This window comes from Zonotrichia leucophrys, chromosome 9, assembly GCF_028769735.1.
Source record: "Zonotrichia leucophrys gambelii isolate GWCS_2022_RI chromosome 9, RI_Zleu_2.0, whole genome shotgun sequence".
In the NCBI taxonomy this organism is placed as follows: Eukaryota; Metazoa; Chordata; class Aves; order Passeriformes; family Passerellidae; genus Zonotrichia; species Zonotrichia leucophrys.
The window spans coordinates 3,479,950-3,499,890 of record NC_088179.1 but is presented as its reverse complement, the minus strand read 5'-3'; the positions used below and the strand labels follow the sequence as shown (position 1 = coordinate 3,499,890).

Below are 19,941 nucleotides of genomic sequence, written 5' to 3'. Positions count from 1 at the left end.
GAGAGAAAACCTATTTAAAAATTGCAAATATCAATTGAAAGCCAGTTTCTATGACCTGGATGTATTCAAAATGAAAGCACGAACGGAAAATATAAACCAGAACTGAGATGCATTTATCCACTTGAATGGGGATCCTGTGCAAAGCTTTAACTGAACCAAATAAAAAGAAATATATTTTCTACTAGGAAAAAGGAATGCAAAAATGGATAGAATATTGCAACTGTGATTTATCTTTATTTGCTTTCTACTTGAAATAACATAGACTGTGGAGCAAATGTATGCGAAAGCAAAAAAAATATTTCTTCTCATTTTCACTTACTTGTGAGATTTCTTCCAGTTGGTTCCACCTGGTCCTGATCCACAGTCGTAGGCCTGGATGATGAATGTGTATTCCTTCTGCAGCTCACAGTCAATGGGACTCCTTGCTCGGAGCCGACCTTCTCCAGATGTCTTGTTCAGCACAATGGCCTCAAAGGGCATCTCTTGCCCGTGGATTTTAAAAGCACAAATTTCACCTGTGAGGAACAGCACAAAACAATCATAACTGGGGGAGAAGGGGGGTGGGTCTAAGTCTTATGCACTGCAGAGACACCTGCAAAGTTCATTTGTATTTCACCTGCTTTTCCAGAGGAGGGAAACACAGACTCAGGTCACTGTGTATCCAAAAGGGCCATTAAGCAGGTGTTGTGCAGGGGGATGCTCTGAGTGCAGCTCTAGGCACACCCCTCCCTCTTCCTCTGTCACTACTAAATGGTTCCTGAAAGCCCCAGAGGCCATTCCATATGGTATCAATAGTGAGCTAAATTACATTTGAGCTAAATTAGGAGACTGTATTTATTTAAAGGAAATAACAAAAGGAAAAATAGATAATACTCCAGAGGTGGTCCTTTTATAACTGCTGTCATTCCTTGAGCCACTTGAGCTGCCAAGGTGGTAGCTGTGCAGATTCTTGCAGTTTAGTTTGCCAACAGTGGAAAAACAAATGGTGCAGAACATGGGCACATTCAAAACACATCCTGCTTTATTTACAGACATACTTCAGCTTTGGATCAGAAGCAGCTGAAGGCACACCAAAAAGTGTCCCTTTTGGACATCTCAGTTACACACCCACATTCCCACTCTCATACATGAGTGCCTTCCTGGCAGCAGCTCACTCTGCCTCCAAACTGTTTCCTGATCGAACAGATCCACAGCACCTCTCAGATGAGCACTAGAGAATATAACAGATGATATAGCAAGGACTAATTAAATTGATTTGCTCACAAAAGACAGCATAAAGGATATTGTGGGAATATGAGACTGGAAAGGGAAAAAAGACCCAATTTCTGGTGTTCCTTTTTTTATCCTTCATAATGATAGCAAGGATATGCACACTGAGCTAATTTTATTTCATTTTTAGTTCAGTCTCTATATCCTGCTCCTATGCAAGATAATGCAGAATCCAACTTTAAAAATGAAATATTTATATAAAGATCAATATGACTTAAATATTTTTATGACACATTAAACACATGCTCTTTTATGAGCAAGTCAGTCTTAGGACATGCATTATAGATTCAAAGCCATCTCCCACTCACATAATCCTTTTCCATTTATTTCCAATTTACAGTTGCAGCCTTTTGAAAATCTCCTTGCCAATCATATCTCAGCCAAGTGCCAAATTCTAAATTAACTCTGAATCTCTGACCTCTAATTCAGGCTAGGTTCCTGTTGCTCTATTACAATATATTGTTTATTTTTGCAAAAGAGAACAGACGGTGACTTTTACAAAGTGCTGAAGTTCATAATTCCTATTATGTGTGAAAAATAGAAAATGGCAAGGGCGTGTGTGCAGGGAGGGTGGGGATTAGGTATGGAGGTATAAACACAGAATTTTAGAATATTTCCTCAACTATCATCACACTGGCTTCCCTTTATGACCACAGGAGCTGAAGCTTTGCTCAGCTACATCCACTGACATTTAGGCAGACGAATCCCACACTTCACAATTGCAATCAGTCCTGTGAATGCCTTTAAAGGACCAGCACACAGTTGTTTTGGTAATTCTGCTTACACATTTTCCTGCTGTCCCCTCTCCCTCCAGGGGTGTGAAAGGGCTGTGGAGTTTCCCAGGACAAAGCTGTGCTCTTTTCCAGGCTCTCTGCTCTTCACTCTCAGTGAGCTCAAATATTTGGGCTACAGAAGAAGCAATGGACTTTAGCCTGAGATTTTCAACACTTTTCACATCCATAAAAGCAGGCTGCACAGTGATAATGAACTGTGCACAGGGGCCAAAGCACAAGATGAAGAGAAGGCTGAAGGGCAGCAGCCTGTTCAGCTTTAATCACAGGCACTGATCGCTGAGTTTGTATCCCACTGCTGTCACACACAACCTTTGAAAAAAATTATCTGCTTTTCCTTGTAACTTCAAACCAAAACATTCATCTAAAATGATATTGTGGATTTCAGCTTTATTTTAATTGAAAAGAAAATAAACCAGTGCAAACATGGGAAATCTAATGGCAAATACTGTTTGTTGTGTGCTATAAAGACTGGCCTTCATAGTTCCTTAATAAAGTTTTCCTCAGATGCACAATCCATCAGCAGAAATCCTAACTTCAGTGGTTTCTCTTTATTATTTTATTGATCCACTGTTTGATTGCAAACAAGACAGCATTTGCAGATGTCCAGGCTACAGTTCTTAAAAAGCAGAAATAGCTCCAGGCAGATAAAAGTTCTCTCAGCCCTTATCTAAATATGAATAATTTTTCCCTCTCCAAAGGCAGTGCCCTAATGCAAAGCAATCATAGAAACAGCACATGTTCCAATCAGTTCTCATCAAATATTAGAAGTCTCCATATCCCGCTCCTAAGCAAGATACTCCAGCTTTAAATATGACTCTAATTTTGCCTCCATATTCCCATTTGCCAAAAATAAAATAATGACAGCTGCCTGGAAACGATGAGATATTTGTAAACACACTGCAAAAAACCCAACATGCACTTCCAGAATGTGGCTATAGAAACCTTCTTATTTGAAAACAACTGGAAATGTTGTTAAAAATTGGGTAAGATTTTTTTTCAAAAGAAGGGCTTTACTGCTGTTTCCGAAGAAATGAACTAACACTGACGAACAATTTCAATGTATAGGATCATGACTTTTTAAAAAGGTTGCTTAATGGCTGTATTGCAAATGGAAATCATAACAGAGCTGTAAGAGCTGTAACAAAGCAGAGTATTAAGGTCCACTGCCAGACACAAAGACATTGACAGATCTATAGAAATACTCTTATTAAGCATTTCAAACAATGTCTTTAAAATGTAACAGATATTATTTGTAATTATTAAATAGAGCTACAGGGGTTTATTTTAGGCCAGCTGGGCTAACCCCAGACTGTCAGAGATCAGACAGCTACAGAAGCTGAGCTGGGCAGCATCACTGACCTTCTGTCCCTGGTACAGTGAAAGCCAAGGGAGAGAGAAACTCGAGGCAGGAACAGAAGTAAAGACATCATGCCTGGTCACTGACACTGACCACGCTGGTGAGGGGAGATGCAAAAAGGACTTTATGGCAAAAGAGATAACAAAGGACATTACTGGCACAAGAAGAATAATCAGAAGATTGTGTTTCTAAAGGGGACCAGTGTCACAGACATCTTTTATGAAAAATCCTTTCCTGAGGATTTTTTCTTCTGAGAAGCTGAGAGGCCTCAGGAACAAAATGGTTATCTGCTGCTGTGGAATGCAACAGGTGGATCTTTAATTAGCCTATGTTTGTTCTTTCTAATTAATGGCCAATCACAGTCAGCTAGCTCGGACAGAGAGTCTGAGCCACAAGCTTTTGTTATTCTTTCTTTTTCTATTCTTAGCTAGCCTTCTGATGAAATCCTTTCTTCTATTCTTTTACTATAGTTTTAATATAATAATATATATCATAAAATAATAAATCAAGCCTTCTGAAACATGGAGTCAGATCCTCGTCTCTTCCCTCATCCTCAGACCCTGTGAACACTGTCAGAGACCAGGACAAAGGGGGTCAAAATGGAAAATTTTACAAACGTAGTGACCTGTAAATTGTGGTAAACTGTGTAATAAATGGCTTTGCTTTGCTGGCATGAGTGGAGTCCATGTCAGTCAATCCCTGCACCAGACATACATGATGCCAATGGGAACTGTGCCATATCTTCCTTACTGGGGTCTTAGGTAAGTATGAGTTTGTAAATCACTGGAGAAAAGGGAGGCAGGGTTTCTCTCCTCCTCAGACTCACCACTGAAGTTGTAGGACCTTTCCATCACCTTCTTCCCTGCCCCTCTGCAAGGCTGAAATAATCAGAGTGCAAATTGGGACACCGTCTTTCTCCCAACAGACAACCCAGCAAAATTCTGTGCTTTGTTCTTCATTTCATTTGAATGGGTTTGTGAGCAGGTGGATATAGGATTTTGTGATCACAGAAATGGTGGCAGCACTGAATTACTAAAAAAAGGAAAAGCTGGTGACACCGTGTAAAGGTAGAAGCACATTCATGAAATCCTACAGCAACTGCCAAGGAAGAGGGAAAATTTCTCTTCTCCCAGGTGAGGAGACACACTCTGAGGGCTTCCAGTTGCTTCCTATAAAAACTTCTGGTTACAGGGCTGAACTCAACTGAGAGTTTCATTTTAACTAAACTCTGGACATGTTTTTTCTTCAAATTTTTCAGACTATCATTAGCCATAAGCACCTATTAATTTTGAAGTTTACATTCTTTTAAGTTTTAAAGCCATGGTAGATCCCTATGTTACTAATCCAGGGGTAATAAGGATATTATTTCCTCTGTAAAAATTATAACAGACTGAAAAAAAGCTACTGATGGTTCATAATTACTGTAACATAACCAACAAATTTATCCACTATTTGGAAATTGATAAAGACAATGTTTCACATTCAGTCACATTTGCATGCAAGATTTAGTGATTATAAGCCTTGATCAATAAAATTGTATTACAAATTACTGTCCTTTAAATGAAGCACCAGATTCATGCTTCTTCCAGTGAAATAATAATCCCCAATGTTACTCCTTTAATAACTACACAGCCTCATTCACTTGAAATCAATTTCAGGAGTTATTAAGAAACACTGAGGATTATTTGGCTTTTCACAGCTCCCCTTCTACTTCCTCAGCCTTCACTACACCAAGCATACTGAAGACTTCAGATGGAAAGCTGGGATCTCTGACATTCCATCACTGGCATCAATAGTTAGAAAGGCACAAGTTATGTGTGAATCAGGAATCAGCAAATGCTGTTTCATTGTGCTGGCTGAGGTTCAGCAAGACCAAGCAGGGCCACCACGAGCCTGCAGTGCTCCAGCCTGGGGTGACAATGCCAGACAGAACAGGACCTGTGGGTGCTGGTCCACAGTGGCTGAACATGAGCCAGGTGTGCCCAGGTGGCCCAAAAAGCCAATTTGGTACCTGGCCTGGACCAGTGTGGCCACCAGCAGAAGTGATTGTCCCCTGTACTCAGCACTGGGGCAGCCACACACCAAATCCCATGCCCAGTTCTGGGTCTCTCACTGCAAGGAAGACCCTGGGGGGCTGCAGTGAGTCCAGAGAGGGGAACTGAGCTGGGGAAGGGCTGGAGCACAAGGCTGGAGCACAAGGCTGGTGAGGAGCAGCTGGGGGAGCTGGAGGGGGGCTCAGCCAGCAGAAATGGAGGCCCAGGGGAGACCCCAGTGCTCTCTGAGAGGAGGCTCTGGTGGGATGGGAGTCAGTCTCTTCTCCAAGGTAACAACTGACAGGGTGAGTAAATGGCTCAAGTTGTGTGGGAACCCAGCACATCCCTCTGGCTGTCCTGAGCAGCCAAGACCCTGCCAGGGGGCTCAGAGACCCTGGCACAGAGCCCAAAACACCTGTGGGTTTGATTATGACCCATGGAGCAAATTACCAACCTTGTATGAAGATCAGCAAGCCACAACAGTTTAGGTAGAATAATAGTGAAGTTATCACAGGGTGGAAAAGTAGATTTTGGGGTTTTTGGTATGGGGGTTCAGGAGGCAAGATGGAGGGATCTGGGCATGTCCAGCCTTTCTCCTTCTTCTTCTTGGCCTCCATCTTCTGCTGTGATGGTGGCACTGACAGATTGGTTTAGAGTAGCAGCTCACTGTCTAACACAGGTGATAGGTATTGGGAAGTAATTGTAAACATTGTACACGTAGTTTTTAGTATAAAGACATAACACTGCCCTGGGGGCAGGCAGAGTGCCTGGAACTGTCCTGCTGGATGGACCTCGGCAGGGCAGGAGAAAGAATTTTATAGATAAGAAACAATAAACAACCTTGAGACCGAGAAATGAAGAGCTCTGACTCCTCCTTCAAGCACCAGGCTGGGAAAAGAGACTTTGGAACTTTTCTTGGGGTCACTCTGACAAGCTAGAGATCCCGACAAAGTGGCGCCAGGGGAGGTTTAGATTGGATGTCAGGAAAGAAATGTTTCCACCAGAAGTGTGGGTCAGGCACCGGCACAGGGTGCTCAGGGCAGCAGTGGCATCACCATCCCTGGAGGGATTCAAAAGCCATGTGAATGTGGCACTCAGGGACATGGGTTAGCGGTGGCTTGGAACTGCTGGGTTATTGCTGGACTCAATAATTCTACAGGTTGGACTCAATAATTTTTCCAGCCTCAGTGACAACTGCATGCTCAGGCAAACTCGTGATTCCTTATGGAATGGAGATCACTCTGCTGTGTCCAGGACACGTCTGGATGTGTGACTACACACATGGACTTGTTCCTGAAACCATCTGTTAACTTGAACTATGTTTTAAAGAGATGAATTGTTTCCCTCAAGTGCTATGAAATTATGCAGCTCCACAATACAGAGATGCTACAGAAAAAGCAGAGGGGTGACAAAGAGGTCACATCTCACTAAACGGCAGAGAGAGCACACAAAAGTGTTCTAAAAGCTCCACAAGAAGAAAAGCTTCAATTCTGTCTTGTACCTTTTAGGTAGCAGTAAATCAAATATGAAGCTCAAATCTCTGGGAAACCAGGCTTCATTAGTTTGCTGCTGACAAAATTACTCATTTACATTCATATCCTGTTCTAATTTTATTGCTCTCTAGACTTGTATTACACTTCCACGTGGGTTTTTCTCCAACATGCAAATCAACACAAAGATAATCCTTTATTTAAAATTAAGGTTGCAGTTTTATACTTCCTGAGGTAAGCACAGAGACCCTGGAAGATCCCAAAGAATCAAAAGTCCCAGGATCCCATGGCAAACTCACTCCCACCTTGAAGGAGACAAAACCCCTGTTCAGGACAGATGCATATCAAGTTTTGATGCAAAGAACAGGCAGAAATGCCACGATCAAACTGTTACAGTGACCTCCAAAGCTTTGCACATGAATGACAGTAACACTGCTGTCTCCTTCTCCATACACTACATGCCACCAGTAGGCTTCCAAAAATTTTGTATAACATGTGGATTTGCTTGAGGCATGACTCTCCTCTTGTTCTAACTAAGTTTGTCAACAAAACTGAAGTACTCTCAATATGAATCCAATTTGAATCTTTAAGGTTTACATGCAGATGGAAACATAAACACAGGCATGCTGTTCTTGGAAAATTTGTCAGCAAGGATTTCTCCTGGCACTTTGATGGCCACCTGCAAATAAGTACCTGCTGGGACACTGCTCAGTTTGCTGCTTTCTCAGAAATACAGCACCGACCCACGACCTGCTGTCAATGTCAGATTTTCCAATAACTTTTTTTAGGGGTTGCTGTTCCTCTGTTTGGTTTTTTTTTTATAATCCAGCCTTCCACAATAACAGTTGTATACAAGTTTCTCTGCCGGAATCCTGCAAACACCTCCTGCAGTGCAGAGCTGGTGACCTTTGGAGTGTCTCCATGCCACTGGGAAGGTTCACAGCTTTGACAGGTTTTTCTATCACAGGTTGTTTCTACTGTTTAAATAATTACTGAATGCAGAAGGTTATGTTTTGAAGGAAGAAAGAGCAGTTGTTTGGGAAAATAAAGCAAAATAATAAGAGATGTAAAATATCTGTAAAGATAGCAAAAAAATATAAGGGAGTAACTACTGTATATGCTTTTCCAGCTCATTTAAGTCAATGCTATTAAACTCACACTGCAATACTAAATTCCAGGAAGCAATACTGAAATCATGAATAGAGGGAGGCATTCATGCCTCAATACCAAAAATTATTATTTTGTCACATCTAATTTTATGGGCAACATGCTCTGCAAAGAAAGAGCATAAATCCAGTGCTACACTTGCTGTTCCATGGATTTGAAACTGGAAGAGGGGAAAACTGCACTTGCAGTTCAAGTTATTCATCAGTGCCATAAGCTCACACCAAATGAACCAGACCTCATCCTTCTCCTGAAGCAGGGACCAGCTGCTCAGGATAAAGACAGTTCTGTGGGCAGCATAAAAGCAGCAGTGATATCTGCCTTTCCTCCTGGCTCCACAATAAATTTCCCTCATCTGCAATTTTGTTTACATAAATGTTGCTTACAAAGTGTGATTTTTCTGGACAAACTGTTATTTTAGCGAGATATCTGACCACATTGCTCTCTGACCACATTGGAATCCCCAACTGCTGAGATGCACAGCACGTCCCACTCAGGTCTGCACTCCACCTCAAATGATGGAGAACTGATAGATGTTTATTTGAAAGCTGCAATAAACCTTGAGGTGGATTAGAAAACTAAGTAACAAGGAGATAAATGTTTGTGCACATAAAGATGTGGTTAATTAATTACTGACTGTGGCTTTTGCAAACACCCTCTATAAGCATAGAAATATAAAATATTTTCTTTCCTTCCTCCCATCAATCAAACCCTTACCAAATTAACACTGTATTGCAAACAATTTGAAACATTTCTTAATCTTTTATTCTTTCTAAAATCTGCCAGATTCAAGAGAGTCAAAAAAGGAAGAAAGTGTGATTTTAAGAAAAGTAGCAAAAAAGTATAGTTTTCTAATCAATGTGTGGAGCTCCATGCCCACTGCACCAATGGAAGGCGTTGTCAGCCTCAAGTCTCATGTTTGGAAGTATCCCATGGATCCAGGAGTGCATCCACACTCAATGTGAAAAATGCATGTATTTTATGATTGGCTTTTTGCAAATATTAAAATGAATATTATATGTGTTGTGTTAGAAAGTATTAATTTATTAATTAATTTATTAATTAATTCTCTTAAGTACTGTGTTAAATTTAGTTTTAGGTTATAAAAATTGTTAAAATAGAAACTATGCTATGTAGGATACTTTTTTTAAAGAAAGGATTCGCACCGAGATAGCAGCCACAGGACACCTGAATCTTTCAGAGAAAGAGAATTTATTGCCCTCTTATCAGAAGAAATGAACTTCTTCCCACCTCGAAGATGCTGTCAGGATTCAGAGGAAGAAGCTGACACTGACCACACAGAATCCTGTGTTTGAATGGAATTTATGCATCATGTATGAGGTGTATGAATATGCAACAGGCTGTTGTTTTTAAGGGTTAATCCTCTGTTAACGTGGGTCCTTTTTAGGGATCATGCTGCCCAGAAAAAGGTACCTGAACATCTGTAACTGTTTGTCTCTATTGTCTCATATTGTCCTAATTCAAATTGTCCAAATTATTATTACTCTAATTGTATTACTATTTTATAACCATTTTATTACTATTAAACTTTTAAAATTTTAAAAACAAGCGACTGGCGTTTTTCACACTCAGCACACAGGAGCTGCTGTCCCATTTAGTTACAGTGCTGTAGGGCACAGCACGGTGTCCCTAACAGTTACATGAGCATCACTGGGAAATATTTGCCTTGGCATTTTTTACAATACCACATTATAATGAAAAACTTGAAAAATTAATCCTGCAACCGTGTAGTTAAGCCTGTGTAAAAAAGCACATTAATAAAAGGACCTTTATCCCCCAGGAGCCAAGTGAAGCTGTGAATTACACAGTTCCCAGCTGGGTCATTTTCTGCTTTCCTTTTGTGCAGGTGTCAATAACAATCACAAACACCTCTGCGTCCTTGTCTTCACACACATCACCTGCATTCTCTGGGCAATGCTCACTCAAGGCTGTAATGTCTGCAGGTTTGGCTGCAGCAGATCAAAAATCACTTTGCTTCAGACACTCCTCTTGCAGGAGACACAGAGGCCCAGATGCTCCCACTGCCCTAATTCCACATTCGTGCCTGAAAGATGGGTCACAAAGCTATTTCTCCTCTAGATTAGTGAGGTCTACACACAGAAAAAATAGGAGATAACTTGCCTTATGAAGCCCTGACCCAATTTAGTGTGTATCTAATTTAAAAAAAAAAGGTGAACCTATTTTTAAAAGAGCGACCTAGAGGTATCTGCATGTAAAATTATAAAGGTTATTACAATGCTTGCAATAATTTCCTGCCACTAAGTATTACTGAGCAGTTAAAGAACAAATGCTAATAAAAGATGTGAAAGTAGCAATGATGTAAGACTTTCAAACAAAATAGAGACCTAGAATTAGGAATCTTGGTTAGCAAATACATATTGCTTACAGAATTCTGACAGTCCAAGAGGCAAACCTAACACAAATATTTCCTTCAGCAGGATAGGTGCTCCAACATGACCTGCTAGATTTGGCTCCCTTGCGAGATACACAGAGATAAACAAGAAAATGAACATCACCATGTCACACTCAGAGTAGAAAATCAGCAGCTGTTTAGTCTGCAGAGGGCTCAGCAGACTGACAGAAAACCTTACTTTTTAATTAAACTACTTTCCCTAGGGCCTTGTATCAAGGCAGACAATTTTTGAGATAAAGCAGCTTGGAAAATGTTGAATTTATTAAATGATTATTTCCCTGAATAATTTTAAAGGCATTCTTTTGGGGCATAGTTAGCTAATTTAAAGCACACAGTGAATGATCAATCAGTTTTTCTGTTTCTTTTGAATCAAAGGCATGAGTTAGCTCTAACTTGACAGCTATATCAGGAACTTTGGACTGGCTAGCACATAATTTAAACAGTACACTCCGTGCAAACCAGAGGAGAGCCAAGCACTAGGAGCTATGGCTGTCCTTCAAAAATAACAACCATAAAATAATTCCAATATTGTACCTTTGAGTAATTGTGGAGCTTGCATGGCATTGGCAGCCTATGAAATGAGTTCAAAGGGAAAGTATGGATATTTTCAGTGGCTCCTAAACTCTTGATAACACACACAGTAAAATTTCAGAGATGCATCAGGTGTTCTAGGACCCTTCTACCTTTTGCCCATGAAAACACACGTGAAAGGCAAGGCATTGAGTGAGAGGCTAGGAAAGGGATAAAGTGCTCACACATCCTCAGTTTTTCACTCAGCTCTTTACTCTGCTGTGGCCTCTTCACACAGAAGCAGATTAAATAAAAAATTTGGGAACATTAATTTAATCTTGGCATGGAGCCTGGACACAAGGGATTAGTCTGTGCATCCTGCAGACACGCACCAAAGTAGAGCACTGAGTTTAATTGTTACAAGAGTACCATATGGTTCCTCCTGATCATGGCTTTTTTTCATCTGTCTTTACTTCCACTTGCCTGTCTTTAAGCAATCTGAAATACTCAGCTCCTGATGTAAAGTCATAATTTGGATTGGATCTCTTACACACGCTAAGTTACTTTGGACACAAATACTTCTCCTACAAAGCATCATCTCAAATGAAAAGCAACACAGTCAAAATTACAGCATCTGGCTTTTTATCAGAATGGAAATCACGTAGTGAAGATAACAAAATTCACCAAAAGAAAAAGTAAATGCACATTTCTCTGGAAGATCAGTACTCTAATTTGTTTGGACACTTAGAATTGCTTCTTCTAACAAAATATATTCAGTTCATCCTATTCCTCTGAGCCTCACAGTCTCCTCCTCTTTTGTACTATTGAGTTTAATGTTTCCTACTTCACCTTTATGAAGTAGAAAACCTTTATTTTTTATATTGTGCTGGTCTTAAGTGCAAGGTTTCTCCCCACCATGCCAGTACTCCAGGAGACAGCTCCAGCCACTGGCCAGAGTGCAGACAGCCAGCAAATGTCTGTGTTTCTGTGCAGAACAGGCTTGCAGGGTTGTGTCCCTCCCAGGCAGCTCAGGAGAACATGGTTTTTCAGACACAGCAATTCAAGACTCCCCAGCACAGCCTTGGGCAGAGCTGCCTTCACCTGCTCAGGCTCCATGCCTGACACATGGGAGGTGTGAGAACCTGAGCTGTGTGAGCTATCTCAGTACTTCCACCTGCCCGTGGGCAACCCCTACTCGACATGTTGCTCCTTATTCCCAGCTTTTCATTCTCCTAACAGCAGCACAAATGGTTAAGCAGAGCAAAACCCCAGCTTTTTCTGAGACAGTAACTAATTCCTACTCAGAATTTAGTAAGATCCTTGTTTTTCAATGCAGGATTGCCAGCTTGGAGAGATCCTGATATATTCCATGATTCAGATGGGACTCCAGCCACCAAAATAATTCCAGAAGCACAGCCCCATGACACAGTATGGGGAATTGTGCTCCAGGAAATCGCAGACTGATTGCAAACATGACTCTTTTGTGGAATGGCATGGTCAGCAGCAGAATAAAGTAACTTCTCCTATATGGAAACTTAGATTAAGGTTTTTATATTCTCACTGGCATGAAAACAACTACAATGGATATAGAAACTGCAGCTGTGTTGAGCCTAAATGTACAGGACAGCCATTAACAACTGCATTGTAAAAACAGGGGCTCTGTTCCTCCTAAGATTTTACACTGGGATATCTTATCTGTGGTAGATTGTTCTTCTGTTGTAACCTTAAAGTGTTCCTTATTGTGAGTTTACAGTGGTTGATTCCATGTTTGGTTTCCTCAATGGTTTTGCCCTGAAGTTGTTTACTACTGTTTTCCACCTAATCTTATATCAGCCCCCATGTCAACCTCCCTGTTTTTCAGATCCTTCCCTGCCAATCCTGGAAGTACTGCCCTCTTCCCTTGTTCATCAAATGTAACCCACTACTTTCTCTAGAACTTTCCTTGTCTATTACCCTTCTCTTGAAGTTCCATTGGTGTGTCCAGCCTGATCCCCTCCCATGTTATTCCCTATTATTATCCCATTTTATTATCCCATTATTATGATTATTATTATTATCCATTATTATTATCTCATGTTATCCCTGTTATCCCTGGAATCTTATCCCTGCCCTATGTTCCTCCCCTGCCGTTCTACTCTTGGTTATCCTCCCCTAGTGCCCTCCCCTGTTCTTAAGTTGCTGTTTGTGGGGATCTTTAGCTTGTCAGAGTGACCCTGAGAAAAGTCAGAAAGTCTCTTTTCCCATCCCAGCGCTTGAAGAAGGAGTTGGAGCTCTTAATTTCTTGGTCTCAAGGTTGTTTATTGTTTCTTATCTATAAAAAATTTTTCTCCTGTCCTGCTGAGGTCTGTCCAGCAGGACAGTTCCAGGCACTCTGCCTGCCCCTGGGGTGGTGTTATGTCTTTATACTAAAAACTACATATACAATGTTTATAATTACTTTCCAATACCTATCACTGTGTTAGACAGTGAGCTGCTACTCTAAACCAATCTGTGAGTGCCACCATCACAGCAGAAGATGGAGGCCAAGAAGAAGAAGGAGAAAGGCTGGACACACCCAGATCCCTCCATCTTGCCTCCTGAACCCCCATTCCAGAAACCCCAAAATCTACTTTTCCACCCCATGATAACTTCACTATTGTTCTACCTAAACTGTTGTGGCTTGCTGATCTTCATCTAAGGTTGGTAATTTGCTCCATGGGTCATAATCAAACCCACAGGTGTTTTGGGCTCTGTGCCAGGGTCTCTGAGCCCCCTGGCAGGGTCCTGGCCATCCTGGACAGCCAAAGGTATGTTCTGGGTTCCCACAGCTGTTACCCTGTTGGAGCCTTGTCATTTGTTACTTGTTCCTGGCCCCTCTCTGAAGTTAAACCCTCTTGAAAACTTACCCAAGTGGCTCCTCTGGTCTCCTTTGTTCTGGCTTCCTGGACTCGGGGCTCCTATCAGCAGCCACATGGAGCAGCTTTACTGCCTCTGGGATTTGGGCAGCCCTGCTCTGCTGTGGTGTTACATTTTATTTAAATGGCGTGCTCAGGGAACCCTCAGAGGAAATGCATCACGCTGCTGCCTGAGGGGTGGAGAGGGGCAGCCATGCTTGGCACAGGCCGGGAGGTGAGGCCTAGCTGGAGCATCACCAAACCCGTGTCACCCACCCATATTAACCATCCAGCAATGCAAAAAGCTTTGCTTTCTAAACCCTAAATTCAAAACCACAGTCAGCTCAACATCTGGTGTTTGTGCTTTTTATCATCTAGCCCACTGAAAACCCCTATTTATTTGCTGTATCTCTTTGATCTTCTCCTGTTTCTTGCCCTCTTGAGCAGGGGCTCCACAGAGGACAGAAATGGTGTTGTTCAGCAGCTTTGAAGGTGGTGTTTAGCTTTTTTCCCCAATGTGAAATGAAAAGCTATTTGAAACTTTTCATGAAACTGAGCTGTGTCAAAATAGTTTTCAGAGAAAGGTCAGACTCTCAATCCAGTCCTCACAAAACCCCCCTCTGCACTGCAGAAATCGCAGAAACCTCAAAACATCAAAAAATCCACAAAATCCTTCTACTTCCGTGCGATTACATTTTTGATAAACCATATTTATGCCAACTTTGCTATAAATATTTAATGACTTTACTCTTTCTCTTTGACTCCTGCTCCAAGTCTGTTGCCCACTTCTGGCTGTGTTAGTTTGAGAGATGCTTGTGACTTTTAGAAAAAAAATCATTCCTTGCTTCTTCACACATGTGGGAGCCTGGGGTTGCCAGTCCTGAAAACATGGAGTACTGCAAAGGGACTGGGACTTTCACCATCAGATTTGGTTCCAACTTAGTGTGAATTTGGCCTTTCTAGGATTTCCTAATTGCTGGATATACTGTCCTCAAAGCATCCATGGTCTTGCAAACATTTCATTGTCTGGGGATGTACCATGGTTGCTGTTCCCTCAATTTTTGCCTCAGATCAGCCTGAGTAAGTCCCTGCTGGAAGTGCAAAACTGAAGTCCACAGAGAATGACAAAAATGCTAAATTCAGTGGAATCCAATGTGAAACAAAACATGTTGTGGATACATGTTTCAGTTTCACCACTATATTGAAATATTTGTGGATTCAAAATCTATTATTTAAATTACTTAAAATCTTTATTTCTTTTGGGATATTTTGCATCTCTAAGAGTTAAGACTGCTGCAGGAGTTTTGAGAGGTCTGGATTTAAGTATAGGCATAAGTCTTTGCATAACAAACTCTTTTAATGTTTTATAATGTGAACTTCCAAGGACAGTTGTGTATCAATTTTTTGAGCAAATGAGATACCACATTTAAAAAAAAAAAAAAAAGACTACCTGAAAACAGAGCTGAAGTTAAAAGTACAGGATCTTACTGATTATTTACAAATTTTGCATTGCTATCAATGGCAAAAGGCAACCCCTTCCTGAGTGCTGGTAAAGTCCACAGTTGTTTAAAGTCTAAATTAACCTTGGGTAACCAAAGTGCAATAAAACTAAAGGTTGTAGTACAAAAATGAACACAGATCTCACAGTTACCAGCAGCTGGTACAAATAATATCAAGCACAGTTCTTGCTGAGAGATTATTTTCCTACTTAGTCTGTATTCCACCCCCCACTTTCATTCTAGAAAATGAAAACCAAAGCTTATTTTTTATGCTTTAGGAGCTATGGCTGAACTTCAGTTGCAATTCAATTTTTAATCTGAAATTAGCAGAATGAAGGATGCAACTATTAAAACCAAATGTGCAATATAAAGCAATAAAAAAGTAACACCATGTAAGTTCCACAACAATAAATCATTCCAGCGATTCAGAAAGTGCAAATAAATTTTTATTTATGTTTGTGTTTAACTGTTGCTCAACAGTGTAAAGAAACAAATTCTATTTGCAGTTTCTGAAGTAAATTATAATATTAATTTGAATATATCTAGCAGGAAACACAACGTATTTTATCAAGAGTAGGTATGTTTAATTCAAAGCCAGTTTTGTAGTTACCACTCAACAACACTGAGTGGCATTTGCATTTATGCCTTCACAAGTGGTCAAACAGAATTTGGCTGTGGCAGAACTCCCTCATGAATGCTCAGCTCTAGCTCTGGGAAGCAAGTGCTGTGTCGACACAGTTTTTAGAACAGCCATTTACAGACCTGAAATTTTGGGTGACAAATGTGTTTTTGGAAGGAGGAACTGAGTAACTGCTTGTCAAGGCATTTGCTGAAAGCAGCTTGTCTGCCAGCTTTTATTCTATATATTTCTGAACATCATGGTTTAATTTTAGAGTGGTATTTTCTCTCAGTGAATATGGTGCAAAGCTGTCTAATGGCAGTGTTATCTGTACTGGGTTGTTTCACTCCAAGTCACCCCTGCTTGCTCTGAGGACACAAATGCCCCTGAGAGCATCCTCTCCTCTCAGCCTGCAGCACACAACTCACACCAGGATCATCATCATCATTCTCCAGCCACAGCATTAGAGCCTTGTTTACTGAAAACCTCATTTCCAGATGTATTGAGAAAATGCTGATCCTCGGGGATTCACTGGAATTTGCAGGTGATCACAAAGCCTAAAGACCAGGCTGCCTGTCATGATGATATTTGAGTTAAATAACAGAATTGTACAAGTGGCTCCAAGGGCATATTCTGAACACAGAGGGATCAAACAGTTGTCAGGGAGAGCCCAAGGAATCTTTATTCTCATTACATACTTAGAACATTTTGTCTCAGTAAGACTGGGTTTATAGATGTGACAGTTAAAAAAAAGCTTGTGATTTTTTGCAAACTGAGCACAAAGGAAATAATAAAACAGAGATACAAACAAAGCACTGCTTTAGGAACTCCTGGAAATGAAATAATGAAATAACACAGGGATTTAGCCATGCTTGTGCCAAGGCTCAGGGCAGAGCTGCACACCATGAGATGATGGGGGTCATCTGACAAATCCCCAGCAAACACCTGGAAACAGCTGGGATTCAGGACCAAAAATTGCCCACTTGCTCATCTGCTTGTTTCCTGGCATGTCTCTCTGGGCAGGATGCTCTTTTGGGGACCAGAAGGAACCCAGAGAAACAGGGTGCTCTCAAGCGGGTAAATCTCACCTGAGTGAAGTTCTTCCAACACTCTGAAAGTACATTACCACCAGTTCTGTGGTTAATGAAAAATAAGCAGCTTCAACTGGCAAAACCCCAGCAATGACCCTCATCATCCTCCCAGTGTCGCTCCATAATCAGCACATTATGGCTGTCAAAATTACTTATCAGATACAATGACAGCTCACTTGGCAGATTATAACTACTTAAAGAGCCATAATTGCACAGGGATATGCAGCTGAGGAACCCTTGAAGAATTTTGAATATTGCAGTTGTGATAAATTAGATGATAATAAAAGGAAAGTTATTAAAGCACTTCTCATTTTTCCACAAGTTGCAATTTTCAAATTACCGAGTGTGCCAACTTTTGCATCCACAAACCACATTCTGCAGATGGGGTAAAAAAAGCTTCCCAGCTGTGGCACTGGTACAAGTGTGTGTGATGAAGTCTGAAAGGAACATATTTGGCCCATTTCAGGTGGAGCACCAGCTCCTTCTCTTCTCTGGAATCCAGGGAATTCTGTGTGTGTATGTGTGCAATGCAGAGTAGGTGGGAAAATACCAATGAAACCCAAACATACAGAAATTCCTGGCTGGAAAGGAGATGAACCCTTGCTATCTGCCCCTGCTCATGGGGAAAGGCAGTGCCACCAAGGAGTTGCCACAACTTTATTCATGTGCCAGGCTTGCTTGGTCTTTTGGAATGGTTTCCTCTGGTTTCCTTTCCACAGTGGAACAAATGTGTGAACCCTGGGGTGCAAAAGCTGTGTACACCATTGTGCTCTGCTCCAGGCAGTCATTTTGGAGATTCCCTTCTCCCCCCTCTTCTTTCCTTTTTTGTTTTTGTGGAGGTTTTACATGCTGGGTAGAAGACAATCAGGTAATAGAACTGACCATGATCTTTTTGTTGTTTGTAGTGATGAACTAGATCTCTCATATCAGTTTATTCACAGCATTGTTCCACTGACTTCAGGAAAATGTTTTCTGTTTTTAAAGCTGTAAGGGAAAAAAATAAGCACAATAATGCCCAATGACAGCTGCAAATGAGACATTTTGGGGGGGAATTCCAGAGAATTAATGCTGTGAATTCCAGAGAATTTTCCGCTGTGAACAGCACACCAACATTTATTGTTTCAATAGTGCATATCCACTGTATGTATAAAAAACTGTGCAAGAGTCTGTTTAAATTCACTGGAGAACTCAAAAGCATAATTGAAAAGTTATTTTTACTGCTACCAGTCACTAGTACTGCAACCTATAAATCAAGGATACATGGATACAATCACACCCAGAAAGTGATTCTATTTGCCATGACAGAGGAAGAAACAGGGGGTTTTACACAGTACCCAGGGCATCTGCCCTGAATTACATTCTCTTATCCTGCAAATAGAAGTAAAATACGGATGTGGAAAGGATTATATGAAAACACAACCACATTGCTACTCTGACAGGACCTTTGGAAGGATGTTTGAGAGATTGTGCTATCCAGGAATGAGAGATCCCTTTGCTCTGATGATAAAGAAAAACAAACAAAAATAATCACAAATTCTTTAGTTGATACTATATTTGAAACCAATTCAAAATCACAAGAACAAAGTTTCCACAAAACTGATGGCAGAACATGTAAAGCATCAGAAAGAGCTAGAAAAAAGTCAATATTCATTATTCCATTAATGCCTTGCTCTCCAGAGTAGAAGCTCTGAGAGGTCACTGCCACCAGCCAGTCTGTGTTTTGTTAGAGTATCAAAAGTATGTGGTTGCAATGATCCTCACACTTTGATTTCTTCTTCTGAATGGCACCATAAGTAGACTGAGAAACCAGGCTTGAGGTGGAGAATAGTCTGGCAGCAATTATTCTGATATTCTCCCTGTATTTTCAACTCAGTTCTGTAAAAATACACAGCTTTAAAAATATATATGCTCAACAATTCAGTGAGGATTTCTGGTCTCTATACTGAAAATGCTACTGATGCTTGACAAAGGGGACTTTTTTCAACTGAGTGTTCCGAGTTTCTCCCTCCATCTCTTTTAAAACCATTCTATGAGGCATGAAATTGCATCAGAAATAATGGTACTGGATGAGGGAAAACAAGAAAGAAAACAATGATGAAAGCAAGCCTTGCAAATAAACACCAGAGGGGTGTGTGGATGAGCAATAACGAGGTTATCAATGAGATTGCTGCTTCCAGCCAGGGTCAGTGAACCTGTAACCCCCAGAATGAATCCCCAGGTGACAGAGAAGTCCCTGTCCCCACAACAGAGGGGTCACTGGAGCAGGGGTTCATAGAGAGCAGGGCAGGGGGCAACAGGAAGGATTATTATTCTAATCTAGGATTATTCTTGTATTTTAGAATAATTAATCTGTGGAATTCCACACCAAGACGGGTTTAAGAGGGTCAGACAGAGTCAGGTTTGACTCCAGCAAGACACTGTAAGAAACTGATGATAGTAAAGAGAGAGCAGTGACTAAACCAGGCTTGTCAAAAACTCATGGAAATGAAGAAACCTGCAGTTTATGGTGCCAGTCCTATCTCATCTATGTTGAAGACCAGGTTTAAGGGCTGTTAGACAGACCTGTCTCTTGAAAAGCATCTTTGGTAGAGGAACATTAATACACAAGCTTATTGTTCTATTTGCCCTTGCCTTTTCTACAGTTTCAATAATTTTTCTGCTAACCTAACTCATGACTGTTCCTTTAGCTCTACTCACAATTCTGCTATATCTGAGGCCCGCCTTTTGCAGCTTTCCCAAAACCCTCTAATTTTATAGATTCCCACAGGCATGAGTGCACCTTATCTCTGAGCCATCACTTTGTTTTAA

General features: G+C 40.9%; 1 protein-coding gene across 2 annotated transcripts in view; it reads right to left on the bottom strand.

Moving 5' to 3' along the window:
• The window catches only part of CLSTN2 (calsyntenin 2), a 303,869-nt gene that overhangs the window by 78,724 nt on the left and 205,204 nt on the right, over positions 1–19,941 (bottom strand). For both annotated transcript variants that reach the window (XM_064721578.1, XM_064721579.1), the window contains exon 3: positions 320–515. In XM_064721578.1, the coding sequence (XP_064577648.1) occupies positions 320–515 (196 nt within the window). The remainder of the gene's footprint in view (positions 1–319; positions 516–19,941) is intronic.